This window comes from Dendrobates tinctorius, unplaced genomic scaffold, assembly GCF_039654945.1.
Source record: "Dendrobates tinctorius isolate UK_male_01 unplaced genomic scaffold, ASM3965494v1 ptg000070l, whole genome shotgun sequence".
Classification (NCBI taxonomy): domain Eukaryota; kingdom Metazoa; phylum Chordata; class Amphibia; order Anura; family Dendrobatidae; genus Dendrobates; species Dendrobates tinctorius.
In genome coordinates, this window is record NW_027361738.1 from 96,341,564 (window position 1) to 96,356,299 (window position 14,736).

The following is a 14,736-nucleotide window of genomic DNA, read 5'->3' on the forward strand; positions in this document are numbered from 1 at the left end:
TAACGGTCCTACAACAGATACCAGAGGAGTAGGAGGCTGTAAATGCACTACTCCCATCTAAGACTTGAGGGCACAACAGCAGCTTGGATAAAGAGTCGGGACTCAGGAGAAAGGAGCCCCCCGAGAGAGGCTACAGCTGTCTGCCGTGCAAGTAAGGTTTTTGAGAACATCTGACAGGAGGAACTTCAGTTTAACTCAGTACTAGGAGTACTTCATTCCAATAAGCGCTAGGAAGGAGACTGCACAGCCCATCTGCAGAGAGAGAATCCCTGAGCTGCTTCCAGGCTAGCCTGCTCCATTACAGTCTGTAATCAGGACCCTGGACTGCAGTTATCCCCCGTGCCGACCACCTCTACACTGCCCTGGGACGATAGCTTCACCTGTGGGGAGCTATTACATCTTTGCTGCACCCTACCATCAGTCCCAGTGGATCTGCATGCAGCATCGGCTTAACATCTCACTTGCCGAACACCACAGGTGGCGTCACGAACTATTCCATTCCATTAACTACATTCCCCCATTACTTGGGGGCCCAGGGCCACGGACCGGGTCACCGCTGCTGTGACACATTCCCCTGACACCGGCCCGGTACCGAGTACCCCACAGCCCTGGGAGGGCGACCCAACTATTCCCTATGGTAATAAAAAAACGCTGTGCAGACGGTACGGATTTTTCCGCGCGTTTTTTCTGCGGATTCCGCTTCGGTTTGCCATCTCCTCCATTGTGGAGATGAAAAACCGCAGGGCAAAACCGCAGAGCAATCCGCAGGTAAAACCGCAGGTCTTTTGACCTGCAGATTTACATGCGGATTTTACAAAATCTGCGCGGCCAAATCCGCACCCCAATCCACAGCGTGTGCACGTACCCTAAAGAGGATCCAGAGCTCAGTATGGGGGAGACAGAGCGTGTCCTGCGTTCCTTGTGGTGATGTCACACTCCTCAGTTAGTCACATGTGCACACTCCTCATTTCTATTCACACGTGCATGCTCCTCATTCATAGTCACACGTGCACACTCCTCATTTCTACTCACACGTGCACACTCATTTCTAGTCACACGTGCACGCTCCTCATTCAGTCACACGTGCACACTCCTCATTTCTATTCACACGTGCACGCTCCTCATTCATAGTCACACGTGCACACTCATTTCTACTCACACGTGCACACTCCTCATTTATAGTCACACGTGCACACTCCTCATTTATAGTCACACGTGCACACTCCTCATTTATAGTCACACGTGCACACTCCTCATTTCTACTCACACGTGCACACTTCTCATTTATAGTCACACGTGCACGCTCCTCATTCAGTTACACGTGCACGCTCCTCATTCATAGTCACACATGCACACTCATTTATAGTCACACGTGCACACTCCTCATTTCTACTCACACGTGCACACTTCTCATTTATAGTCACACGTGCACGCTCCTCATTCAGTCACACGTGCACGCTCCTCATTCATAGTCACACATGCACACTCCTCATTTATAGTCACACGTGCACACTCATCATTTCTACTCACACGTGCACACATGTATAGTCACACGTGCACGCTCCTCATTCAGTCACACGTGCACGCTCCTCATTCAGTCACACGTGCACGCTCCTCATTCAGTCACACGTGCACGCTCCTCATTCAGTCACACGTGCACGCTCCTCATTCAGTCACACGTGCACGCTCCTCATTCAGTCACACGTGCACGCTCCTCATTCATAGTCACACGTGCACACTCCTCATTTCTACTCACACGTGCACACTCCTCATTTATAGTCACACCTGCACACTCCTCATTTATAGTCACACGTGCACACTCCTCATTTCTACTCACACGTGCACGCTCCTCATTCACAGTCACACGTGCACACTCATTTATAGTCACACGTGCACACTCCTCATTTATAGTCACACGTGCACACTCCTCATTTATAGTCACACGTGCACACTCCTCATTTCTACTCACACGTGCACACTCCTCATTTATAGTCACACGTGCACGCTCCTCATTCAGTCACACGTGCACACTCCTCATTCATAGTCACACGTGCACACTCCTCATTTATAGTGACACGTGCATACTCCTCATTCATAGCCACACGTGCACGCTCCTCATTCATAGCCACACGTGCACACTCCTCATTCATAGTCACACGTGCACACTCCTCATTTATAGTCACACGTGCACGCTCCTCATTGATAGTCACATGTGCACACTCCTCATTTATAGTCACAAGTGCACGCTTATTTATAGTCACACGTGCACGCTCCTCATTTATAGTCACACGTGCACGCTCCTCATTTATAGTCACACGTGCACGCTCCTCATTTATAGTCACACGTGCACACTCCTCATTTATAGTCACACGTGCACACTCCTCATTTATAGTCACACGTGCACACTCCTCATTTCTACTCACACGTGCACACTCCTCATTTATAGTCACACGTGCACACTCCTCATTTCTACTCACACGTGCACACACATTTATAGTCACACGTGCACGCTCCTCATTCAGTCACACGTGCACACTCCTCATTCATAGTCACACGTGCACGCTCCTCATTCATAGTCACACGTGCACACTCATTTATAGTCACACGTGCACACTCCTCATTTCTAGTCACACGTGCACACTCATTTCTACTCACACGTGCACACTCCTCATTTATAGTCACACGTGCACACTCCTCATTTATAGTCACACGTGCACGCTCCTCATTCAGTCACACGTGCACGCTCCTCATTTATAGTGACACGTGCACACTCCTCATTCATAGCCACACGTGCACGCTCCTCATTCATAGCCACACGTGCACGCTCCTCATTTCTACTCACACGTGCACACTCCTCATTTCTACTCACACGTTCACACTCCTCATTTATAGTCACACGTGCACACTCATTTATAGTGACACGTGCACGCTCCTCATTCAGTCACACGTGCACACTCCTCATTTATAGTGACACGTGCACACTCCTCATTCATAGCCACACGTGCACGCTCCTCATTCATAGCCACACGTGCACACTCCTCATTCATAGCCACACGTGCACACTCCTCATTCATAGCCACACGTGCACACTCCTCATTCATAGCCACACGTGCACGCTCCTCATTCATAGCCACACGTGCACGCTCCTCATTCAGTCACACGTGCACGCTCCTCATTCAGTCACACGTGCACGCTCCTCATTCATAGTCACACGTGCACGCTCCTCATTCAGTCACACGTGCACGCTCCTCATTCATAGTCACACGTGCACGCTCCTCATTCAGTCACACGTGCACGCTCCTCATTCAGTCACACGTGCACGCTCCTCATTCATAGTCACACGTGCACGCTCCTCATTCATAGTCACACGTGCACGCTCCTCATTCAGTCACACGTGCACGCTCCTCATTCATAGTCACACGTGCACGCTCCTCAGTCAGTCACACGTGCACGCTCCTCAGTCAGTCACACGTGCACGCTCCTCAGTCAGTCACACGTGCACGCTCCTCATTCAGTCACACGTGCACGCTCCTCATTTATAGTGACACGTGCACACTCCTCATTCATAGCCACACGTGCACGCTCCTCATTCATAGCCACACGTGCACGCTCCTCATTTCTACTCACACGTGCACACTCCTCATTTCTACTCACACGTGCACACTCCTCATTTATAGTCACACGTGCACACTCCTCATTTATAGTGACACGTGCACACTCCTCATTTCTACTCACACGTGCACGCTCCTCATTCAGTCACACGTGCACGCTCCTCATTCATAGTCACACGTGCACGCTCCTCATTCAGTCACACGTGCACGCTCCTCATTCAGTCACACGTGCACGCTCCTCATTCAGTCACACGTGCACGCTCCTCATTCATAGTCACACGTGCACGCTCCTCATTCATAGTCACACGTGCACGCTCCTCATTCAGTCACACGTGCACGCTCCTCATTCAGTCACACGTGCACGCTCCTCATTCATAGTCACACGTGCACGCTCCTCATTCAGTCACACGTGCACGCTCCTCATTCATAGTCACACGTGCACGCTCCTCATTCAGTCACACGTGCACGCTCCTCATTCATAGTCACACGTGCACGCTCCTCAGTCAGTCACACGTGCACGCTCCTCATTTATAATCAGACATTGATTTTTCTCTTTGATAAATGAATAGTAATTAACCCTCACTATCCCCCATCTCAGGTCAGACTGCCACAGCTGTCTCTTTCCCTCTTCTTCCATTCACACCATAATAACGCGTAATAGGGAAAAGTCGCTCACGATCCCGATTCACGAGCGATCACATTGACAACACTGTTAACTGTGCGTCAGTGTCTGGGAGCAATAAAGTTATAAAAACATCTTATGGCGCAACCTAACATGACTTTTCCACTGTGCTTATAGTGGGCGGGGTTACTGACGGAAAGGGAGGAGTTTCGGGTGCGCAGAGCGGCGGCTCGGGCGGGTCATGGTGTGCGGTCGGTGACGCTGCGGCTCCGGTGTGTTAGCGCCTGTCAGCATGGTGAGGAGACGGGAGAGACCGGGCCGCGGTGCAGGGAAGGGAGGCCATGGACAGGTCACGTGTCTCTGTAGCTGACATTGTCAGTCGCAGGTGGTCACGTGTCTCCATGTGGTCACATGACCTGTGCGCACTGAGCTGTCAATCATCTTGTGGTTTTTTTTCCATAGTCTCTGCTTGCTGTCAGTGAATGAGAAGAACGTGTAAACCTGTGATAGAAGCTCGTGCACTGGTGCTGGGCAGGATGCTGCGGTGTTACCCCTCTGCCCCCGGGCCCTGGTGCTGGGCAGGATGCTGCGGTGTTACCCCTCTGCCCCCGGGCCCTGGTGCTGGGGTGGATGCAGCGGTGTTACCCCTCTGCCCCCGGGCCCTGGTGCTGGGCAGGATGCTGCGGTGTTACCCCTCTGCCCCCGGGCCCTGGTGCTGGGCAGGATGCTGCGGTGTTACCCCTCTGCCCCCGGGCCCTGGTGCTGGGGTGGATGCAGCGGTGTTACCCCTCTGCCCCCGGGCCCTGGTGCTGGGGAGGATGCTGCGGTGTTACCCCTCTGCCCCCGGGCCCTGGTGCTGGGGAGGATGCTGCGGTGTTACCCCTCTGCCCCCGGGCACTGGTGCTGGGCAGGATGCTGCGGTGTTACCCCTCTGCCCCCGGGCACTGGTGCTGGGCAGGATGCTGCGGTGTTACCCCTCTGCCCCCGGGCCCTGGTGCTGGGCAGGATGCTGCGGTGTTACCCCTCTGCCCCCGGGCCCTGGTTCTGGGGAGGATGCTGCGGTGTTACCCCTCTGCCCCCGGGCCCTGGTGCTGGGCAGGATGCTGCGGTGTTACCCCTCTGCCCCCGGGCACTGGTGCTGGGCAGGATGCTGCGGTGTTACCCCTCTGCCCCCGGGCACTGGTGCTGGGCAGGATGCTGCGGTGTTACCCCTCTGCCCCCAGGCACTGGTGCTGGGCAGGATGCTGCGGTGTTACCCCTCTGCCCCCAGGCACTGGTGCTGGGGAGGATGCTGCGGTGTTACCCCTCTGCCCCCGGGCACTGGTGCTGGGCAGGATGCTGCGGTGTTACCCCTCTGCCCCCGGGCACTGGTGCTGGGCAGGATGCTGCGGTGTTACCCCTCTGCCCCCGGGCACTGGTGCTGGGGAGGATGCTGCGGTGTTACCCCTCTGCCCCCGGGCACTGGTGCTGGGCAGGATGCTGCGGTGTTACCCCTCTGCCCCCGGGCCCTGGTGCTGGGCAGGATGCTGCGGTGTTACCCCTCTGCCCCCGGGCCCTGGTGCTGGGCAGGATGCTGCGGTGTTACCCCTCTGCCCCCGGGCCCTGGTGCTGGGCAGGATGCTGCGGTGTTACCCCTCTGCCCCCGGGCACTGGTGCTGGGCAGGATGCTGCGGTGTTACCCCTCTGCCCCCGGGCCCTGGTGCTGGCAGGATGCTGCGGTGTTACCCCTCTGCCCCCGGGCACTGGTGCTGGGCAGGATGCTGCGGTGTTACCCCTCTGCCCCCGGGCACTGGTGCTGGGCAGGATGCTGCGGTGTTACCCCTCTGCCCTCGGGCACTGGTGCTGGGCAGGATGCTGCGGTGTTACCCCTCTGCCCCCGGGCCCTGGTGCTGGGCAGGATGCTGCGGTGTTACCCCTCTGCCCCCGGGCCCTGGTGCTGGGGAGGATGCTGCGGTGTTACCCCTCTGCCCCCGGGCCCTGGTGCTGGGCAGGATGCTGCGGTGTTACCCCTCTGCCCCCGGGCCCTGGTGCTTGGCAGGATGCTGCGGTGTTACCCCTCTGCCCCCGGGCACTGGTGCTGGGCAGGATGCTGCGGTGTTACCCCTCTGCCCCCGGGCCCTGGTGCTGGGCAGGATGCTGCGGTGTTACCCCTCTGCCCCCGGGCACTGGTGCTGGGCAGGATGCTGCGGTGTTACCCCTCTGCCCCCGGGCACTGATGCTGGGCAGGATGCTGCGGTGTTACCCCTCTGCCCCCGGGCACTTGTGCTGGGCAGGATGCTGCGGTGTTATCCCTCTGCCCCCGGGCCCTGGTGCTGGGCAGGATGCTGCGGTGTTACCCCTCTGCCCCCGGGCACTGGTGCTGGGGAGGATGCTGCGGTGTTACCCCTCTGCCCCCGGGCACTGGTGCTGGGCAGGATGCTGCGGTGTTACCCCTCTGCCCCCGGGCCCTGGTGCTGGGGTGGATGCAGCGGTGTTACCCCTCTGCCCCCGGGCCCTGGTGCTGGGCAGGATGCTGCGGTGTTACCCCTCTGCCCCCGGGCACTGGTGCTGGGCAGGATGCTGCGGTGTTACCCCTCTGCCCCCGGGCACTGATGCTGGGCAGGATGCTGCGGTGTTACCCCTCTGCCCCCGGGCACTGGTGCTGGGCAGGATGCTGCGGTGTTATCCCTCTGCCCCCGGGCCCTGGTGCTGGGCAGGATGCTGCGGTGTTACCCCTCTGCCCCCGGGCACTGGTGCTGGGGAGGATGCTGCGGTGTTACCCCTCTGCCCCCGGGCACTGGTGCTGGGCAGGATGCTGCGGTGTTACCCCTCTGCCCCCGGGCCCTGGTGCTGGGGTGGATGCTGCGGTGTTACCCCTCTGCCCCCGGGCCCTGGTGCTGGGCAGGATGCTGCGGTGTTACCCCTCTTCCCCCGGGCACTGGTGCTGGGCAGGATGCTGCGGTGTTACCCCTCTGCCCCGTGCACTGGTGCTAGGGAGGATGCTGCGGTGTTCACCGTATAAGATAAATATTCTGATGCTTTATTAGTTCTGACCGTCTCACGCTGCGATACCAAATGTTGTTTCTTTTAGATATTAGTTCTCTTTTGGGAAAAAGAGGATGATGTGAAATTTTATAAACGTTATATTGCCCACCCCCGTTTTATTGGTTTCTCTGGGAGACCTGAACCTGTGATCACTTTTACAATACAGTGTAATACTGCAATGTATTCTATAATCCTTGATCTCCTATACCACCATCCGCATGGGACTGAGGGGGCTTGGATTGGACTCTTTCTACCCCCTCCCCACTGGGCAGAGTGAGGCCCCTCAGGCACCATGAACTCAGCTGTTTGGCTGTACACTGTAGTGGCCGTACTCGGTACTGCAGCTCAATCTGCTCGTACAGAAATGAATGTGATCTGACCTGCAGTACTGAGAACATCCACTGGATGGCGCTGTGCTATTTTGGCTGCAAACAGATGATATTGATCCATTATCCTACAACATGGCAGGTAAACGTTTGTTTCTTTTTTTTTTTCTCCCCAGGCGAGCTCATTGATCGCAGCCGGTCTCACCATTGCAGTGGCGGGATTTGCAGGTACCGAACACACTGATAGAAGAATTAAAGTTGAATAAATGCATTATACAAGAACATGGCTGCTGTCTTCCAGAAACGGTGCCACCTCTGTCCTTGGGTTGTGTCTGGCATTACAGCTCCATTGAGGCTGAGCACGTTCTGTGGATAGGTGTTTCTGGAGGAAAGCAGCCACGCGATGCACATATGAGAAGCGCGGAGCTGCTGTGGATAGCGTGGAGCTCCTCCGGAGGACTCGGCTTGTCACATTACATGTTGTCTGTGTCTTTCTTGCCTCCAGGCAGGTACGCATTGCAGGCCTTCAAACACCTGGAGCCTCAGGTCAAGCAGGCGATCCAGACCCTGCCCAAGTCGGTAAGAGATCTACCATGCATCCTGGGCATCATGCACATGGTCATGTTAGGTGATATGGTCTGGAGCTGACGGCATCTCCAGTCTCTGGGCAACGTGCCTGATCATCGTCCTCACAATCACCCGCCAAGTGGGCAGCTTACCCCCTTATACAGACATTGCTGTGTGGTTCATTCCTCCTCTCACACAGATCTGTCCTGAGACGACTACAACAACCCCTTTTTTATAATTTTTTTTCAGCAGGTAATTGAATGTTTCTTCTCCTTTTAGGCATTTGCTGGTTATTACAAAGGTGGATTTGAACCCAAAATGACCAAAAGGGAAGCTGCACTGGTCCTCGGAGTGAGGTAGGTGCTGGCCGTACATTAAAGGGAATCTGTCACCCTTTTTTTTTTTTTTTTTGCCTATCTCCTGCCGGCATTGACATCAGAGGCTTATCTACAGCATTCTGTAATGCATTCTGTAATGCTGTAGATAAGCCCCCGATGTAACCTGAAAGAGAAGAAAAAAGAGTTAGATTATACTCACTGGAGGGGATGGTCCGATGGGTGTCGCGGTCCGGTCCGGCGCCTCCCATCCTTATATGGTGACGTCCTCTTCTTCCCTTCCTGTCGTGGCTCTGGCGCATGCGCACTGCTCAGTCCTGTTGAGGGCGTGGCAGAATACTGCAGTGCACAGGCGTCGGGTGAGGTCTGGCGCCTGTGCACTGCAGTATTCTGCCACGCCCTCAACAGGACTGAGCAGTGCGCATGCGCCAGAGCCACGACAGGAAGGGAAGAAGAGGACGTCACCATATAAAGATGGGAGGCACCGGACCGCGACACCCATCGGACCGTCCCCTCCAGTGAGTATAATCTAACGTGTTTTCCTTCTCTTTCAGGTTATATCAGGGGCTTATCTACAGCATTACAGAATGCATTACAGAATGCTGGAGATAAGCCCCTGATGTCAGTGGTGGCAGCTGAGAGCCAAAAAAGGGGTGACACATTCCCTTTAAGGGATGGTGTATACTGGATACAATTGAAGCAAACCCTCAGCTGTGCAGGCAGAACGTTCAAAGTGCCAAATGCAAACTAATGTCCAAATTCACTGAAAGCAAGCAGAGATTTTGCAAATAGAGAAAAAGTGGTGGTGGATGACTTTTCAACGCTGGCGTTGACTCCCATCTGTTTTCTTGTAGCCCCACGGCAAATAAACTGAAGATCCGGGAAGCCCACAGGCGGATCATGCTGCTCAATCACCCCGACAAAGGTAAAGCAAGTGTGGGTCCCTTAACCCCTTTTTCGCGCCCGCCCCGAGACCGTTCCATACAGGGCAGCTGCCCGTTGTGTTGTATATCCAGGTCTGATTACTGCTGCTTAACCATTTAGATGCCAATGGTTTACACTGACAATGACGGCGGCATTAAATGGGTTTATCACCGCCCACATACACAATCAGGCGCCCTTTGCTTTCATCCTTTTCCTCCCCTCTTTAATTATTTCTACGCTTATTTTATTTTAAGTGAAATATAAATAAACTAGGTGAAGAGCCCGGCACTGCCCGGGCATAGTAACTAACTGTGGTTAGTTGTAGCAAATCCCATAGTCCCGTACCCATATACCCATCACACATCCTCCATCCCATAGTCCCATGCCCATACACCCATCATACATATCCTCCATCCCATAGTCCAGTGCCCATATACCCATCATACATATCCTCCATCCCATAGTCCCATGCCCATATACCCATCATACATATTCTCCATCCCATAGTCGAGTGCCCATATACCCTTCACACATCCTCCATCCCATAGTCCAGTGCCCATATACCCATCATACATATCCTCCATCCCATAGTCCCGTGCCCATATACCCATCATACATATCCTCCATCCCATAGTCCCGTGCCCATATACCCATCATACATATCCTCCATCCCATAGTCCCGTGCCCATATACCCATCATACATATCCTCCATCCCATAGTCCCGTGCCCATACACCCATCATACATATCCTCCATCCCATAGTCCAGTGCCCATATACCCATCATACATATCCTCCATCCCATAGTCGAGTGCCCATATACCCATCACACATCCTCCATCCCATAGTCCAGTGCCCGTATACCCATCACACATCCTCCATCCCATAGTCCCGTGCCCGTATACCCATCATACATCCTCCATCCCATAGCCCCGTGCCCGTATACCCATCATACATATCCTCCATCCCATAGTCCCGTGCCCGTATACCCATCATACATATCCTCCATCCCATAGTCCCGTGCCCGTATACCCATCATACATATCCTCCATCCCATAGTCCCGTGCCCGTATACCCATCATACATATCCTCCATCCCATAGTCCCGTGCCCGTATACCCATCATACATATCCTCCATCCCATAGTCCCGTGCCCATATACCCATCATACATATCCTCCATCCCATAGTCCCGTGCCCATATACCCATCATACATATCCTCCATCCCATAGTCCCGTGCCCATATACCCATCATACATATCCTCCATCCCATAGTCCCGTGCCCATATACCCATCATACATATTCTCCATCCCATAGGCCCGTGCCCATATACCCATCATACATATCCTCCATCCCATAGTCCCGTGCCCATATACCCATCATACATATCCTCCATCCCATAGTCCCGTGCCCATACACCCATCATACATATCCTCCATCCCATAGTCGAGTGCCCATATACCCATCACACATCCTCCATCCCATAGTCCCATGCCCATATACCCATCACACATCCTCCATCCCATAGTCCCATGCCCATACACCCATCATACATATCCTCCATCCCATAGTCGAGTGCCCATATACCCATCACACATCCTCCATCCCATAGTCCCGTGCCCATATACCCATCAAACATCCTCCATCCCATAGCCCCGTGCCCGTATACCCATCATACATATCCTCCATCCCATAGTCAACCATTATGACATCATAATGAGCGGCGGCGGGGCTTGCGACCTATGATGACATCAGCGTCGCCATGGCAACCGTTGTGACATCATAATGAGGGGCGGGGCTTGATACGCACACACTGCTTCCCCAGTATTAAATTATTACACAAAAAAAGAAATATTTAAAAAAAAAAAAAAATCTAAAACAACTACTTCTTTTTCCATCCAGAATACAGTACTTAAAATATGCATGTTTGGAATCACTATGAAAGTAACCCAGACAGTAATATATTAAAAAGCCAGAATTACAAGTCATCGCACCCTTCACAAAAAAAAAAAATCCAATGAAAAAGATCTAAACGTCAAATTTACCCCAAGAATAGTAACAATAAAAGATTCAGGTCACCGAGCAAAACACGAGGCCGGACGCACCTCCAATAAAGGATAAAAATCTGAGACCAGTCACTCTTCTTCTTTTTTTTTTTTTTTTTTTTTTTTCTTCTTTTTATGTACAAAGATTATTTTATTAACTGCTAATATAATTTTTCACTACAAAAATCCACTGGTCTGGGGAAAGAAAAAAATGCGATGTAGTTTTCTTTACCATTTTACTTGTATTTTTTTTTTTCAGTGCAGTAAATCCTTTATATAGTAAATTAATGTAGAACGGCATCGTGTCCCTCCCAACAAAAAAAAAAAATCAGTGGAAACCTGGAACACCATGTGGAAAAAAAAGAAAACTATCTCTGTCTCAAAAGGTTTGCTGTGACATCTTAGGGTATGTGCACACGTTGCAGATTGCTGTACGGAATGTTCCGCGCGGAATCAGCATCTTTTGACAGAATCTGCGCATTTTTTTTTATGTGGATTTCCTGCGGATTTCCCCTGCGTTTTTACACCTGCGGATTCCTATAATGGAACGGGTGTAAAAACGCTGCGGAATCCGCGCAAAGAATTGACATGCTGCGGAAAATAAACCGCTACGTTTCCTTGCGGAATTTTCCGCAGCATGTGCACAGCGGATTTTATTTTCCACAGGATAACATGGTACTGTACATCCCTTGCGAATCTGCAGCGGATCCGCAACATGTGCGCATACCCTTAAGGGTAAAATCTTTTTAAATGTACAGAGGATGAATTATAAAAATGGGAATGTGCTGCTTTAATGACAGAGCTGATGCCAGTCTTCACCTGTGTCCTCCTGACAACACTTCCTGTCACAGGGACAGTGAGTGGCTGCTTTCTACCACTAATAGTGGCCCCTGTATGTGTATAATATGTAGGCATTGATGACGGTTTGGATGACAGGAAGTGTTATCATGGGTGCACAGAAATAAATATGAACATATGGGGTTGGTGCAGAATGTAGGGTCTGAAGCCTGTCATTCAATCATTTTTGTGACCCTATGGTAACACTTATTGTCATAGGTACAGTGGGTACAGTTTTTCTTAATAAATTTGCAAAAATTTCTACATTTCTGATTTTTGTTCAGTGAAGATGGGGTGCGGAGTGCACATTAATGAGAAAAAAAATGAACTTTTTAGAATTTGCCAAATGGCTACAATGAAACAAAGAGTGAAAACTGTAAAGGGGTCTGAATACTTTCCGAACCCACTGTACATTGTGTGGAGCTCCCTGGATGGTAATTTGCAGCTTCACAATTTCCTTGCGACAGGAAGAGTTGTCATGGGGACGCAGAAGTCGCTCATTTGTGCGGTGTGATTGGCTGTTGTCTAACGCCCCTCTCCCTGTTTTCCAGGCGGATCTCCGTATATCGCGGCCAAGATTAACGAAGCAAAGGATTTGCTGGAAGGACAAGCGAAGAAGTAGACCGGAGCAGCCGTCCCTGGACTGTTTTATACCTCGAGCTTCCGGGATTTCTGGGGACTCAGTTGTCAATAAAGGAAACTGAATTGTGATCACGGGCCGAGGACGGTTTATCATGTTCTAGCTTGAAGTGGCTGATAACAGAGAGCAATAAAATGTATATATCTTTCCTCCGCTGAGTTCTCCCCAAATCAGAAAGTGGCCGATAACCAGGAGAAATACAGTCTAGCACCCGTCCGCTATTCAGGGTCGTCGTCAGTCTGAAGTGGCTGATAACAGAGAACAATGTACGGCATTGGTGAATACAGTGATATACATGGAACTGTTGGCTACGTTTCTAAAAGTGATCACTGAGGATCATGGTCCACAAAATCAGCCAGGGGGGCAAATGTGCACTATGGCAGAGAAAGGGGACTGTGCAGTGCATGCTGGGAATATTCATCTCCCTCTGTAGAACATGAACCAGCAGGGGCTGACCGTGACAGGGTGGGCCGTTTATATGGATACACCTAAATAAAATGGCAATGGTTGGTGATATCAACTTCCTGTTTGTGGCACATTAGTAATGGGAGGAGGGAAACTTTTCAAGATGGGTGGTGACCATGGTGGCCATTTTGAACTCGGCCATTTTGGATCCAACTTTATTTTTTCCAATGTGAAGAGGGTCATGTGACTCATCAAACTTATTGAGAATTTCACAAGAAACCCAACGGTGTGCTTGGTTTTAACGGAACTTTATTCTTTCATGAGTTATTTACAAGTTTATGATCACTTATAAAATGTGTTCAAAGTGCTGCCCATTGTGTTGGATTGTCGATACAACCCTCTTCTCCCACTCCTGACACAGTGATAGCTACACCGCAGAAGAAATGCTAGTCTAAGGGGGTCGGCTTCCTTGTAGGAATGCTCGGACCTGACACCCATAATGGGGTGGTGCACCATCTTGCTGGAAAATCTCAGGGAGCGCGCCATGTCCAGCGCATAAAGAGGCAACACATCATCATGGAGCAATGTCAGATATCCAGTGGCATTGAGGTTTCCATTGATGAAGAATGGCCCCACTATCTGTACCCCATATACCACACCATGCCATCTATAATGGGTGTCAGGTCCGAGCATTCCTACATGAACAGTTTCCTGGACAGTGGATTGGTCGTCGTGGGCCAGTTGAATGGCCACCAAGGTCTCCCGATTTGATCCCCTTCTCTTTGGGGTCATCTGAAGGCAATTGTCTATGCTGTGAAGATACGAGATGTGCAGAATCTGAAACAACGGACACTGGAAGCCTGTGCTAGCATTTCTTCTGCCGTGTAGCCATCAGTGTGTCAGGAGTGGGAGAAGAGGGTTGTATTGACAATCCAACACAATGGGCAGCAAGTGGTCATAAACTTGTAAATAACTCATGAAAGAATAAAGTTGCGTTAAAACCAAGCACACCATTGTTTTTCTTGTGAAATTCTCAATAAGTTTGATGTGTCACATGACCCTCCTCCCTTTGAAAAAATTGAAGTTGGATTCAAAATGGTCAACAAGGTCACCGCCCGTCCTGAAAAGTTTCCCCCCTCCCATATACTAAAGTGCCACAAACGGGAAGGTGCTATCACCAGCCATTCCCATTTTATTTAGGTGTATCCATATAAATGGCCCACCCTGTAGAATTATGAATACAGCTCTGGTTGTAAGTACATTGTGGGAGATGGAGACTTCTTCCCCTATGTATGTCGGGAGTGACCACTCCATCTCCTTCAGTGCAATGTAGCAGATTATCTTTATAGACACTGAACAAGCAGGATGGGGACGAGACTTGAGCTTGTTCCAGAAGCAGAA

At 51.6% G+C, this 14,736-nt stretch overlaps 1 protein-coding gene across 1 annotated transcript; it reads left to right on the top strand.

The window, feature by feature from the left end:
• The first annotated feature begins 4,379 nt into the window (after positions 1 to 4,379).
• On the top strand, positions 4,380 to 13,078 carry DNAJC19 (DnaJ heat shock protein family (Hsp40) member C19). Its single transcript, XM_073582170.1, has 6 exons — positions 4,380 to 4,528; positions 7,760 to 7,811; positions 8,089 to 8,162; positions 8,430 to 8,506; positions 9,340 to 9,410; positions 12,842 to 13,078. The coding sequence occupies exons 1-6, from the start codon at positions 4,526 to 4,528 to the stop codon at positions 12,910 to 12,912; spliced, it is 348 nt and encodes a 115-aa protein (XP_073438271.1). The 5' UTR covers positions 4,380 to 4,525; the 3' UTR covers positions 12,913 to 13,078.
• The last annotated feature ends 1,658 nt before the right edge of the window (positions 13,079 to 14,736 follow it).